Raw genomic sequence first — 14,237 nt, 5'->3', positions numbered from 1 at the left:
GTCGCCTAGAGCGTTGGGGACAAGGAATAAAAGGAGCAGATTTATGGGCGTGGTAGAATAGATTCTGGGCATAATGTGCAGACCAGGGTATGGTGGGGCACGGGTACAGCGGAGGCAAGCCCAGGCACTGGGTGATGATAAGAGAGGTTGTATCTCTGGACATGCTGGTCTCAATGGGTGAGGTCACCGCATGTGTGGGGGGTGGGACAAAGGAGGTATCAGAGGTACGGAGAGTGGAACTACGGGGTCCATTGCAAACCAAAACAATAACTAGCCTGAACAACAGTATGCAAGGCATATTGATATTTGAGAGAGACATACAATAAGGCATAAAGTGATTGCAGGTCTTGATTGGGAGAGCTAGCTAAAACAGGTGAGATAACAGCAGCTAGTCAGCTAACACAGCAACAGCAGGTAAAAATGGCGACGACCAGGCAGACAGGGTCGGATTAACTACACACAGATCGTGAGTTAAAGCACAGAGCCGACAGATAAAACACAAATAAACGGAATGGAGTACCGTGAATTAATGGACAGTCAAGCAGGCATCAGCTATGTAGCCGAGTGATCATAGTGTCCAGGGGGCAGCCGTAGATGGAGCAGTGAGGCCTCCACTAAGCTAGCCCGCGGCGTTTAAAGTTAGTAGCCCGGGGGGGTGGTCTGCTCAGACGGAGGCCGGTTGAGGGCACAGCGGATGGGGTATTTGTCTGCAGACCAGACGTGGTCGTGTCGACAGAGAATCCAAGCCGGAAGGCGGTGGCGAAAGAGAGGTTGTGAGTTGTAGAATTGTGTTTGCTAACTGGTGCTAGCTTCGTGATTCAGACAGCTAGTCATGGGTAGCAAGCTAGCAGAAGATGGAGGTCTGTTTTTAGCCACGCCGTGCAATTCCGTCGGTAGATTAGTGGGGTTCCGTGTGGTAGAGGGGACCAATCCAGTTGTCAAAATAGTTATAGTGGCCTAAGAAGATTGTTCGATAGACCTGTTCAGATAGCAGCAGATATGCTCAAGACAGCTAACGATTAGCGGGCCGCAGTTAGCATATGGACGTTCAGGTTACGTCGCGATGGAGGGGCCAGTTGAAATACTCCCTCGGGCAGATAACGTCGGTATCCCAGTCGTGAAGGCCCGGTGGGGCTCCGCATCGGCAGTAAAACGGGTCCAGGTAGGTGATTGTAGCCCAGGAGTGGCTGATGGAACTCTTTAGCTGGCTAGCTCCGGGATAATTGGTGTTTGCTCCGGAATTGATGTTAGCCGATAGTCACTCGGATAGCAGCTAGTTAGCTGCAAGATCCAGGTGTAAATGTCCAGAGCTTGTGGTAAAAATCCGGGGATATGGAGAGAAAATAGGTCTGGTATGCTCTGGTCTGAGTCGCGTTGTACAAAACTGGCAATAGTTTTCCGAGCTAAAGGATAGCTGATGAGCGCTAGCTGTGGTTAGCTGAACTACTAACGTTAGCTTGTGAGCTGGCTAACTTCTGGCTAGCTTCTGTTGTAGATTTCGGATACGAGGTGAATAATACTTTTGAGGAAAAAAAACAGATCCGCACCACATTTGGTGAGGTGGGTTGCAGGAGAGTGTTTTGAAGTTGAGTTTTTAAGAAGAAAAAAAATATATATAAAAAGATATGCGAAGAAAAATATATAAAATATATATACATGGAACAAGACGAGGACAAAAGACATCTGACTGCTACGCCATCTTGGATTTGAATACTTGATGCTGCTACCACCATGTTTCACAGTAGGGATGGTGTTAGACGGGTGATGAGCTGTGCCTGGTTTTCTCCAGACATAGCGCTTTGCATTCAGGCCAAATAGTTCAATTTTTGTCTCATCAGACCACAGAATCTTTTGCCTTATGATCTTGGTTTCACACTCCAGGTGTGCTGTCATGTAGAGACTGTTGTCCTTCTGGCAGATTCTCCCATCTCAGCCAAGGAACTCTGTAGTTCTGTCAGAGTGGTCATTGGGTTCTTGGTCACCTCCCCGACCAAGGTCCTTCTTGCCCGGTTGCTCAGTTCGGCCGGACGGCCAGCTCTAGGCAGTCTGTATAGTTCCATATTTTTTTCAAATTCCCAATGATGGAGACCACTGTGCTCTTGGAAACATTCAACACTCAAGAAATTGTTATATACCCTTCCCCAGATATATAGTACCAGTCAAAAGTTTGGACACACCTGCTCTTTCAAGGGTTTTTCTTTCTTTACATTGTAGAATAATAGTGAAGACCTCAAAACTATGAAATAACACATGGAATCACGTAGTAACCAAAAAAGTGTTAAACAAATCAAAAAATATTATACATTTGAAATTCTTCAAATAGCCACCCTTTGCCTTAACTTCTCTTGGGTAGGGGGCATCATTCAGAATTTTGGATGAAAAGCATGCCCAAATTAAACTGCCAGCTACTCATCCCCAGAAGATAAGATATGCATATTATTAGTAGATTTGGATAGAAAACTCTGCAGTTTCTAAAACTGTTTGAATCATGTCTGTGAGTATAACAGAACTTATTTAGCAGGCGAAACCCTGAGGACAAACCATTCAGAATTTTTTTTCTTTGAGGTCACTCTCTTTTCAATGAGTTTTCATTGGGAAACCAGATTTTTAAGGGACCTTCTTGCAGTTCCTAACGCTTCCACTGGATGTCAAGTCTTTAGAAATTGGTTGAGGTTATTTCTTTGTGTAATGAAGAAGTATGGCCATCTTGAAGGAGGGTCACTCGAAATGTCTTGTTTGTTACAAGCGCATGACCAGAAAGCTAGCTACAGTTGGTTTTAATCCTGTATTGAACACAGATCATCCCGTCTTCAATTTGATTGATTATTTAGGTTAAAAAAAATACCTAAAGTTGTATTACAAAAGTAGTTTTGACATTTTTTGGCAAAGTTTACAGGTAACCTTTGAGATATTTTGTGGTCACGTTTCACAATTTTGAAACGGTGTTTTTCTGGATCAAACGCGCCAAATAAATGGACATTTTGGATATATAATCGACGGAATTAATTGAACAAAAGGACCATTTGTGATGTTTATGGGAACATATTGGAGTGCCAACAACAGAAGCTCGTCAAAGGTAAGGCATGAATTATATTTTTATTTCTGCGTTTTGTGTCGCGCCTGCAGGGTTGAAATATGCTTCTCTCTGTTTACAATGGTGCTATCCTCAGATAATAACATAGTTTGCTTTTGCCGAAAAGCCTATTTGAATTCTGACATGTTGGCTGGATTCACAACCAGTGTAGCTTTAATTTGGTATCTTTCATGTGTAATTTAATGAAAGCTTGATTTTTTAATAGTAATTTTATTGAGTAATTCATTTGAATTTGGCGCTCTGCATTTTCTCTGTCTTTTTGCCAAATGAGACAGTAGCGTCCTGCCTAAACTCAGATTTTTGGATATAAATATGAACTTTACCGAACAAAACATACATGTATTGTGTAACATGAAGTCCTATGAGTGTCATCTGATGATCATCAAAGGTTAGTGATTAATTTTTATCTCTTTCTGCTTTTTGTTACTCTTCTCTTTGGCTGGAAAAATGGCTGTCTTTTTCTGTGACTTGGCTCTAACCTAACATAATCGTTTGGTGTGCTTTCGTCGTAAAACCTTCTTGAAATCGGACACTTTGGCTGGATTTACAACAAGTGTATCTTTGAAATGGTGTGAAATACTTGTATATTTGAGGAATTTAAATTATGGGATTTCTGTTTTAAATTTGGCGCCCTGCAGTTTCACTGGCTGTTGACGAGGTGGGACGCTACCGTCCCACATATCCTAGTGAGGTTAATGACAGCTTTGCACACTCTTGGCATTCTCTCAACCAGCTTCATGAGGTAGTCACCTGGAATGCATTTCAATTAACAGGTGTGCCTTAAAAGTTCATTTGTGGAATTTCTTTCCTTAATGCATTTGAGTCAGTTGTTTTGTGACAAGGTAGGGTTAGTATACAGAAGATAGCCCTACTTGGTAAAAGACCAAGCCCATATTATGGCAAGAACAGCTCAAAAAGGCAAAGAGAAATGACAGTCCATCATTACATTACTTTAAGTTCAGTCAATCTGTATAATTTCAAGAACTTTGAAAGTTACTTCAAGTGCAGTTGCAAAAACCATCAAGCGCTATGATGAAACTGGCTCTCATGAGGACTCCCACAGAAAAGGAAGACCCAGAGTCACTTCTGCTGCAGAGGATAAGTTCATTAGAGTTAACTGCACCTCAGATTGCAGCCCGAAATAAAATGCTTCAGAGTTCAGTAACACACACACATCTCAACATCAACTGTTCAGAGGAGACTGCGTGAATCAAGCCTTCATGGTCAAATTGCTGCAAAGAAACCACTACTAAAAGGACATCAATAAGAAGAATAGACTTGCTTGGGCCAAGAAACAAGAGCAATGGACATTCAACACGTGGAAATCTGTCCTTTGGTCTGATGAGTCCAAATTTGCGATTTTTGGTTCCAACTGTCGTATCTTTGTGAGACACAGAGTACGAGAACGGATGATCTCCGCATGTGTGGTTCCCACCGTGAAGCATGGAGGAGGTGTAATGGTGCATTGCTGGTGACACTCAGTGATTTATTTAAAATTCGAATCACACTTAACCAGCATGGCTACCACAGCATTCATAGTTTTGATGTCTTCACTATTATTCTACAATGTAGAAAATAGAAAAATAAAGAAACTCAAATGAGTAGGTTCCCAAACTTTTGACTGGTACTGTATGCCTCATCACAATTCTATGTCAGAGATCTACAGAGTTCCTTGGACTTAATGGTGTAGTTTCTGCTCTGACATGCACTGTTAACTGTGGTACCTTATGTATGAATTCATACATAACACAACGTGGAATAAATCAAGTGGTATGAATACTTTCTGAAGCCTCGGTTTGTCGAATATTACTTATTTTCTTTCTCTTTCTAACCTTCTCCTGCTATGAAAATGTAACAACAGAGCCCCTGGTTCTATTACCCACATACATGTTTTAGAGTGCTCCCGGGACAGCATGTAGTTAGTGAGGGGAGCGGTATAGGTGAGACACTGCAGAGCTGAGTTGAGGAAGCAGGTGTTTCCCAGGTTCTGGAGACCTGATCCAATGCGGTGGACCTGGTTCCACTTCAGGCTGAGCCGCTCGGCTGGGAACAGCACCTTCTGGGGCAGGGCGATGCCATCCCCACTGGTCAGCAACACTGCAAAGGGGAAGGGGAAAGAAATGGTCAAATACATACTGAAAGCCATGACAAAAGGAGTGTTGCCAGGTAGATAACCCAGTGGGAATAAATCTCTGAAGGTCATCTAAGGAAAAGTTTGTTTTTGACTGCGTCCAACTTCAAGGCAACTTCAGTCACTTATGAGAAGAGATGTGGGAAACTACAGCTACTCAACTCAGCACTCTCTGTATGGAGTGGCTTGAAATACAGTGCATTTAGAAAGTATTCAGACCCCTTGACCTTTTCCAATTTGTTACGTTAGCCTTATTCTAAAATTGATTAAATTATTTTCCCCCTCATGACTCCACAATGACAAAGCAAAAATGTTTAGATTTTTTTTTCTCATGACATTTACTTAAGTATTCAGACCCTTTACTCAGTACTTTTGAAGCACCTTTGGCAGCGATTACAACCTTGAGTCTTCTTGGATATGATGCTACAAGCTTGGCACACCTGTTTTTGGGGAGTTTCTCCCATTCTTCTCTGCAGATCCTCTCAAGCTTTGTCAGGTTGGATGGGGAGCATCGCTGCACAGCTATTTTCTGGTCGCACCAGAGATGTTCGATCCGGTTCAAGTCTGGGCTCTGGCTAGGTCACTCAAAGATATTCAGAGACTTGTCCCGAAGCCACTCCTGCGTTGTCTTGGCTGTGTGCTTAGGGCCATTGTCCTGTTAGAAGGTGAACCATAACCTGCTCAGGACCTCAGACTGGGGCTTTCATCAAGGATCTCCCTGTACTTTGTGCCATTCATCTTTGCCTTGATCCTGACTAGTCTCCCATTCCCTGCTGCTGAAAAACACCCCCACAACACGATGCTGCCACCCACATGCTTCACCGTAGGGATGGTGACAGGTTTCCTACAGACGTGACGCTTGGCATTCAGGCTAAAGAGTTAAATCCTGGTTTCATCAGAACAGAGAATCTTGATTCTCTTGGTCTGAGAGTCCTTTAAGTGCCTTTTGGCAAACCCCAAGCAGGCTGTCATGTGCCTTTTCCTGAGGAGTGGTTCCGCCTGGCCAAGCTACCATAAAGGCCTGATTTGGTGGAGTGCTGCAGAGATGGTTGTCCTTCTGGAAGGTTCTCCCATGGAGGAACTCTAGAGCTCTGTCAGAGTGACCATCGGGTTCTTGGTCACCTCCCTGACCAAGGCCCTTCTTTCCCGATTGGCCAGTTCTAGGAAGAGTCTTGGTGGTTCCAAACTTGGTGGTTCCATTCAAGAATGATGGAGGCCACTGTGTTCTTGGGGACCTTCAATGCTGCAGAATGTTTTGGTACCCTTCCCCAGATCTGTGCCTCGACACAATCCAGTCCCGGAGCTCTACGGACAATTCTTGTCAACTGTGGGACCTTGTATAGACAGGTGTGTGAGCCTTTCCAAATCATGCCAATCAAGTTGTAGAAACATCAAGGATGACCAATGTAAATAGGATGCACCTGAGCTCAACTTCCAGTCTCATAGCAAAGGGTCTGAATACTTATGTAAATAAGGTATGTTTTATATTTTTAATAAATGTGCAAAAAAATTATACAAACCTGTTTTAGCTTTGTCATTATGGGTTATTGTGTATATATTGATGAGGGGAAAAAAATGTATAATCCATTTGAGAATAAGTCTAACGTAACAAAATGTGGAGAAAGATATGAAGATGGCGCCGGAGGGGATAACCAACCATGCTATCTTGTTTGTTTTTTCACATTGTTTGTAACTTGTTTTGTACATAATGTTGCTGCTACCGTCTCTTATGACCGAAAAGCGCTTCTTGACATCAGAACTGTGACTTCACCTCAGATTAGACAGAGTTTTTCTTCAATGAGTCAGACGGGAGGGAGATACTACAGACACCCGACCAAGCCCAGATCCCCATCATTCGCTGGAGAAGGTAACTGAGGTTTCGCGGAAAAAGATCAGGGTGCCTTGTGAGGATCAGGTGACAAGTGGCTTATCTGCCTTTGCCTTCTGTCCTGCTAGCTAACGTTCAATCGCTGGAAAATGGAACGAACTGAAAGCACGTATATCCTACCAACGGGACATTAAAAACTATAATATTTTATGTTTCACTGAGTCGTGGCTGAACGACGACATACAGCTGGTGGGTTATACAATATCTATCGGCAGGATAGAACAGCAGCCTCTGGTAAGACACAGGGCGGGGGCCTATGCATATATGTTAACAGCTGGTGCACAATATCTAAGGAAGTTTCGAGGTTTTGCTCGCCTGAGGTAGAGTATCTCACGATAAGCTGTAGATCACACTATCTACCTAGAGAGTTTATCTGCGGACTCTCCTTCACCGCAGCCAACGTGAGTAAAACATTTAAACGTGTTAACCCTTGCAAGGCTGCCGGCCCAGACGGCATCCCTAGCCGCCTCCTCGTGCGCAGACCAGCTGGTGTGTTTACGGACATATTCAATCAATTCCTATCAGCGTCTGCTGTTCCCACATGCTTCAAGAGGGCCACCATTGTTCCTGTTCCCAAGAAAGCTAAGGTCACTGAGCTAAATGACTCGCCCCGTAGCACTCACTTCCATCATCATGAAGTGCTTTGAGAGTCTAGTCAAGGATCATATCACCTCCACCCTACCTGACACCCTAGACCCACTCTAATTTGCTTACCGCCCCAATAGGTCCACAGACGACGCAATCACATTGCCCTAACCCATGTAAGAATGCTGTTCATCGACTACAGCTCAGGATTTAACACCATAGTACCCTCAACTTGACATTTAGCTCCATAGGTCGCGACCCGGCCCAATGGAGTCCTGGACTTTCTGACGAGTCGCCCCCAGGTGGTGAGGGTAGGAAACAACATCTCCACCCCACTGATCCTCAACACTGGGGTCCCACAAGGGTGCGTTCTCAGCCCTCTCCTGTAATCCCTGTTCACCCATGACTGCGTGGGCATGCACGCCTCCAACTCAATCATCAAGTTTGCAGACGACAATACAGTGGTAGGCTTGATTACCAACAACGACGAGGCGGCCCACAGGGAGGAGGTGAGGGCCCTCAGAGTGTGGTGTCAGGAAAATAACCTCACACTCAACGTCAACAAAACAAAGGAGATGATCGTGGACTTCAGGAAACAGCAGAGGGAGCACCCCCCTATCCACATCAACGGGACAGTAGTGGAGAAGGTGGAAAGTTAAGTTCTTCGGCGTACACATCACAGATGAACTGAGAAGGTCCACCCACACAGCGTGGTGAAGAAGGCGCAACAGCGCCTCTTCAACCTCCGGAGGCTGAAGAAATTTGGCTTGTCACCAAAAACACTCAAACTTTTACAGATGCACAATCGAGAGCATCCTGTCGGGCTGTATCACCGCCTGGTACGGCAACTGCTCCGGCAACAACCGCAAGGCTCTCCAGAGGGTAGTGAGCTCTGCACAACGCATCACCGGGGGCAAACTACCTGCCCTCCAGGACACCTACACCACCCGATATCATAGGAAGGCCAAAAAGATCATCAAGGACAACAACCACCCGAGCCACTGCCTGTTCACCCCGCTATCATCCAGAAGGCGAGGTCAGTACAGGTGCATCAAAGCTGGGACCGAGAGACTGAAAAACAGCTTCTATCTCAAGGCCATCAGACTGTTAAACAGCCATCACTAACATTGAGTGGCTGCTACCAACATACTGACTCAAATCTCTAGCCACTTTAATAATTCATTATTGGATGTAATAAATGTATCACTAGTCACTTTAAACAATGCCACTTTATATAATGTTTACATACCCTACATTACTCATCTAATATGTATATACTGTACTCTATACCATCTACTGCATCTTGCCTATGCCGTTCGGCCATCGCTCATCCATATATGTACATATTATTATTCATTCCTTTACACGTGTGTGTATAAGGTAGTTGTGAAATTGTTAGATATTAATGCATGGTCGGAACTAGAAGCACAAGCATTTCACTACACTCGCATTACCATGTGTATGTGACCAACAAAATTGGATTTTGTATTTTTTGTAGCCGTCAACATGCTGGCACTATAACCGCACTCAATGTGCTGTATACTGCCAGAAGCAAACAGGAAAACACTCATCCAGAGGCGGTGTTCCTAGTGGCTGTGGACTTTAATCCTTTATACCTCATTTCTATCAGCATGTTAAATTTGCAACCAGAGGGGGACAAAATCTAGACCACCTTTACTCCACACACAGAGACGCGTACAAAGCTCTCCCTCGCCCGCCATTTGGCAAATCTGACCATAATTCTATCCTCCTGATTCTTGTTTACAAGCAACAATTAAAGCAGGAAGCACCAGTGACTCGGTCTATAAAAAAGTGGTCAGATGAAGCCGAAGCAAAACAGTCCTGTAGTTTAGCAATCACAGAATGGAATATGTTCCAGGATTCATTTTATGCACTTGGAGTCCTGCAACCAAAGATACCTTGTCTACTATATCTGTTATGAGTTAATTAAAAGATTTGAGTTGAGCACACCAACCCTCCTCACCTTGCTCCTTGGGCCTGTCTGCACTGCTGCTGTAGACTGTGGCTCCAGGGGTGGGGCCCATGCAGCCCCCTGTCTTCACCCTGGGGGTGTCGGAGGACGAGGGGCCCCCCGCCCCCCAGCTGGAGCAGCCACTGTCCATCCCGTTCCTGTCACCGCCGGGAAAGTTCAGCGATCCTGAGCGCTTGCACCCGACTGACTCTAGGTCAGATTTCTCTGAAGATCTGTCAACTATGGTCATTGTTCATTGCTGTTGGACAAAAACCACAAATACAGAGGGTGATGTTAGGCAATGTTTCTTTAGATACTAACTTAGGCCTAGTTGGGAGTACTGAACTGTGTCTGTGACAAAAATCATCCTGGAGGTAGAACACATGAAGTAACACCTAGGAATATAAAAGTAAACATCTTGACCAAGACTAGCTCTGTAGCTCTAGAAGAGGATGAAACAGCTTTACAGAAACTCTACAGCCCATAAACCACCCAAAAGCATCCTATTTTCCATTTCAAACTCACATTATTTCCTGGAACTCTAATGGGTCAGTGCTACCATCCACTTTGAAGATGCAGATTGTGGCTAATTCAGTGCACTGTACAAAAATGTAATGTATTCCTAGAACCTATCTTACACAGCAACAGTTAAGATTATGATTGTCATAAACATTTATGTTCTGAGTGTCACAATGTGACTAACATTTTCAGTGCCCAAATAAATCAACTGATTTATCCTGGGTAAGATTTCAGGATGTAAGTAGTAGAGGTCGACCGATTAATCGGAATGGCCGATTAATTAGGGCCGATATCACGTTTTCATAACAATTGGAAATCGGTATTTTTGGATGCCGATTTTACAGCTTTATTTAACTAGGCAAGTCAGTTAAGAACACATTCTTATTTTCAATGACGGCCTAGGTATGGTGGGTTAACTGCCTTGTTCAGGGGCAGAACGACAGATTTTTACCTTGTCAGCTCAGGGTTTCAATCTTGTAACCTTACGGTTAACTAGTCCAACGCTCTAACCACCTGCCTCACGAGGAGCCTGCCTGTTACGTGAATGCAGTAAGAAGCTAGCTAGCATTAAACTTATCTTATAAAAAAAACAATCAATCATAATCACTAGTTATAACTACATATGGTTGATGATATTACTAATTTATCTAGCGTGTCCTGCGTTGCATATAATCGATGCGGTGCGCATTCGCGAAAAATGACTCCACCGCTCCACCGTGTACCTAACCATAAACATCAATGCCTTTCTTAAAATCAATACACAGAAGTATATCTTTTTTTAAACCTGCATATTTAGCTAAAAGAAATCCTGGTTAGCAGGCAATATTAACCAGGTGAAATTGTGTCACTTCTCTTGCGTTCCTTGCACGCAGAGTCAGGGTATATGCAACAGTTTGGGCTGCCTGGCTCATTGCAAACTAATTTGCCAGAATTTTACGTAATTATGACATAACATTGAAGGTTGTGCAATGTAACAGGAATATTTCGACTTAGATAGTTAAAGTTAGATAAAATACGGAACGGTTCCGTATTTCACTGAAAGAATAAACGTTTTGTTTTCGAGATGATCGTTTCTGGATTCGACCAAATTAATGACCTAAGGCTCGTATTTCTGTGTGTTATTATGTTATAATTAAGTCCATGATTTGATAGAGCAGTGTGACTGAGCGATGGTAGGCACCAGCAGGCTCGTAAGCATTCATTCAAACAGCACTTTCGTGCGTTTTGCCAGCAGCTCTTCGCAATGCTTCAAGCATTGCTCTGTTTATGACTTCAAGCCTATCAACTCCCAAGATTAGGCTGGTGTAACCGATGTGAAATGGCTAGCTAGTTAGCGGGGTGTGCGCTAATAGCGTTTCAAACGTCACTCGCTCTGAGACTTGGAGTAGTTGTTCCCCTTGCTCTGCATGGGTAACGCTGCTTCGGGGGTGGCTGTTGTCGATGTGTTCCTGGTTCGAGCCCAGGTAGCGGCGAGGAGAGGGATGGAAGCTATACTCTTACACTGGCAATACTAAAGTGCCTATAAGAACATCCAATAGTCAAAGGTATATGAAATACAAATCGTATAGAGAGAAATAGTCCTATAATTCCTACAACCTAAAACATTTTACCTGGGAATATTGAAGACTCATGTTAAAAGGAACCACCAGCTTTCATATGTTCTCATGTTCTGAGCAAGGAACTTAAACGTTAGCTTTTTTACATGGCACATATTGCACGTTTACTTTCTTCTGCAATACTTTGTTTTTGCATTATTTAAACCAAATTGAACACGTTTCATTATTTATTTGAAGTTAAGTTGATATTATTGATGTATTATATTAAGTTAAAATAAGTGTTCATTCAGTATTGATGTAATTGTCATTATTACAAATACATTTTTACAAAATGGGCCGATTAATCGGTATCGGCCTTTTTTGGTCCTCCAACAACCAGTATCGGCGTTGAAAAGTCATAATCGGTCAACCTCTAGTAAGTAGCCTCAAACACACAGAGCATCAACCAGGATTGACCTGCTCAATTACCAGCAGGTGGTCTGTCTGGTGGTGTAAATGGGTCATATAAAAGTCATGCAGACAACCCCATGGATATAAAAGCAAAAGTATTTCTCAGAGTGAGAAAACGAGTTCTGCAAACAGTGTAGAAGCCCCGAAGGCATGCTCTGCTTAGGTTTTGCATTGAATTTACATGCGACACAGAGACAAAGCTTTGAAGTTTGGTTTAGTGACTGCAAGTTTTAGAAAAACATTACAACAAAGTGAACAGCAATGCTAAATGGACCCCTACACCCTATGCCCCAGTGGAGATCTGAAAGAATTTGACAGGAAATGTATGATTTTTGCCTTAGTCAAGACTAAAATCCAGGAATTCAGCAAAAAATAAAACAGGATTTAGGAAATATGTTCAAGTATTCGCAAAAATAAAAAGACATACAGTACATGAGCAAAAGTATGTGGACACCTGCTTGTCGAACATCTCGTTCCAAAATCATGGGCATTAATATGGAGTTGGTCCCCCCTTTGCTGTTATAACAGCCTCCACTCTTCTGGGAAGGCGCTGTAACATCGCAGCGGGGACTTTATTCCATTTAGCCATGAGCATTAGTGAGGTCAGGTACTGATGTTGGGCAATTAGGCCTGGCTCGCAGACGGCGTTCCAATTCATCCCCAAGGTGTTCGGTGGGATTGAGGTCAGCACAGTCAAGTTCATCAACACCGATCTCAACAAACCAGTTCTGTATGGACCTTGCTTTGTGCACAGGGGCATTGTCATGCAGAAACAGGAAAGAGTATTCCCTAAACAGTGGCCACAAAGTTGTAAGCACAGATTCATCTAGAACAGGGGTGTCAAACTCATTCCACGGAGGGCCTAGTGTCTGCAGGTTTTTGGTTTTTCCTTTCAATAAAGCCCTAGACAACCAGGTGTGGGGAGTGCCTAACTAATTAGTGATGTTAATTCATCAATCAAGTACAAGGGAGGAGCGAAAACCCGCAGACACTCGGCCCTCCGTGGAATGAGTTTGACACCTGTGATCTAGAATGTCATTGTATGCTATAGTGTTAAGATTTCCCTTCACTGGAACTAAGGGGCCTAGCCCGAACCATGAAAAACAGCCCCAGACCATTATTTCTCCTCCAACAAACTTCACAGTTGGTACTACGCATTCGGGCATCAGCCAAACCCTGATTAATCCGTCAACCCCAGATGAATCCGTCGGACTGCCAGATGGTGTAGTGATTCATCACTCCAGAGAATGCTATTCCACTTCTCCAGAGTCCAAGCTTTACACCACTTCTGCCGACGTTTGGCATTGCGCATGGTGATCTTATGCTTGGGTGCGGCTGCTCGGCCATGGAAACCCATTTCATGAAGCTCCTGACAAACAGTTATTGTGCTGACGTTGCTTCCAGAGGCAGTTTGGAATTCGGTAGTGAGTGTTGCAACTGAGGACAGACGATTTTTAAGCAATAAAAGCACTTACAGATGACCAGGGCAGCTCTAGCAGGACAGAAATTTAATGAATTGACTTGTTGGAAAGGTGGCATCCTATGATGGTGCCACATTGAAAGTCACTGAGCTCTTTAGTAAGGCCATTCTACTCCCAATGTTTGTCTATGGAAATTGCATGGCTGTGTGCTCGATTTTATACACCTGTCAGCAACGGGTGTGGCTAAAATAGCCAAATCCACATGGGCCTCCCGGTCGCGGCCGGCTGCGAAGGAGCCTGGGCTCGAACTCAGTCTCTGGTGGCACAGCTAGCACTGCAGTGCCTTAGACCACTGCGCCACCCGGGAGGCCCTAGTAGTCTAAACTTTTTATTGATATTATACTGAACAAAAATATAAATGCAACAAGTGTTAGTCCCATGTTTCCTGATCTGAAATAAAATATGCCAGAAATGTTCAAAATCACACAAAAAACATCTCTCTAAAATGTTGTGCATAAATTTGTTTACATCCCTGTTAGTGAGATTTTCTCCTTTGCCAAGATATCTGTACCACCTGACAGGTGTGGCATATCAAGAGGCTGATTAAACAGCATGATCATT

General features: G+C 43.7%; 1 protein-coding gene across 1 annotated transcript in view; it reads right to left on the bottom strand.

Moving 5' to 3' along the window:
• LOC129861472 (ubiquitin carboxyl-terminal hydrolase 42-like) overlaps positions 1 to 14,237 on the bottom strand; it is a 35,211-nt gene that overhangs the window by 16,816 nt on the left and 4,158 nt on the right. The window contains exons 2-3 of the mRNA XM_055933022.1: positions 9,683 to 9,929; positions 4,982 to 5,191 (exon numbers count right to left, since the gene is read on the bottom strand). Coding sequence (XP_055788997.1) covers positions 4,982 to 5,191; positions 9,683 to 9,920 — 448 coding nt within the window. The 5' untranslated portion in view covers positions 9,921 to 9,929. The remainder of the gene's footprint in view (positions 1 to 4,981; positions 5,192 to 9,682; positions 9,930 to 14,237) is intronic.

Source organism: Salvelinus fontinalis, chromosome 1 (genome assembly GCF_029448725.1).
Source record: "Salvelinus fontinalis isolate EN_2023a chromosome 1, ASM2944872v1, whole genome shotgun sequence".
Lineage (NCBI taxonomy): Eukaryota > Metazoa > Chordata > Actinopteri > Salmoniformes > Salmonidae > Salvelinus > Salvelinus fontinalis.
Note: the sequence above shows the minus strand (reverse complement) of the source record. Positions and strands in the feature narration are given on the sequence as shown.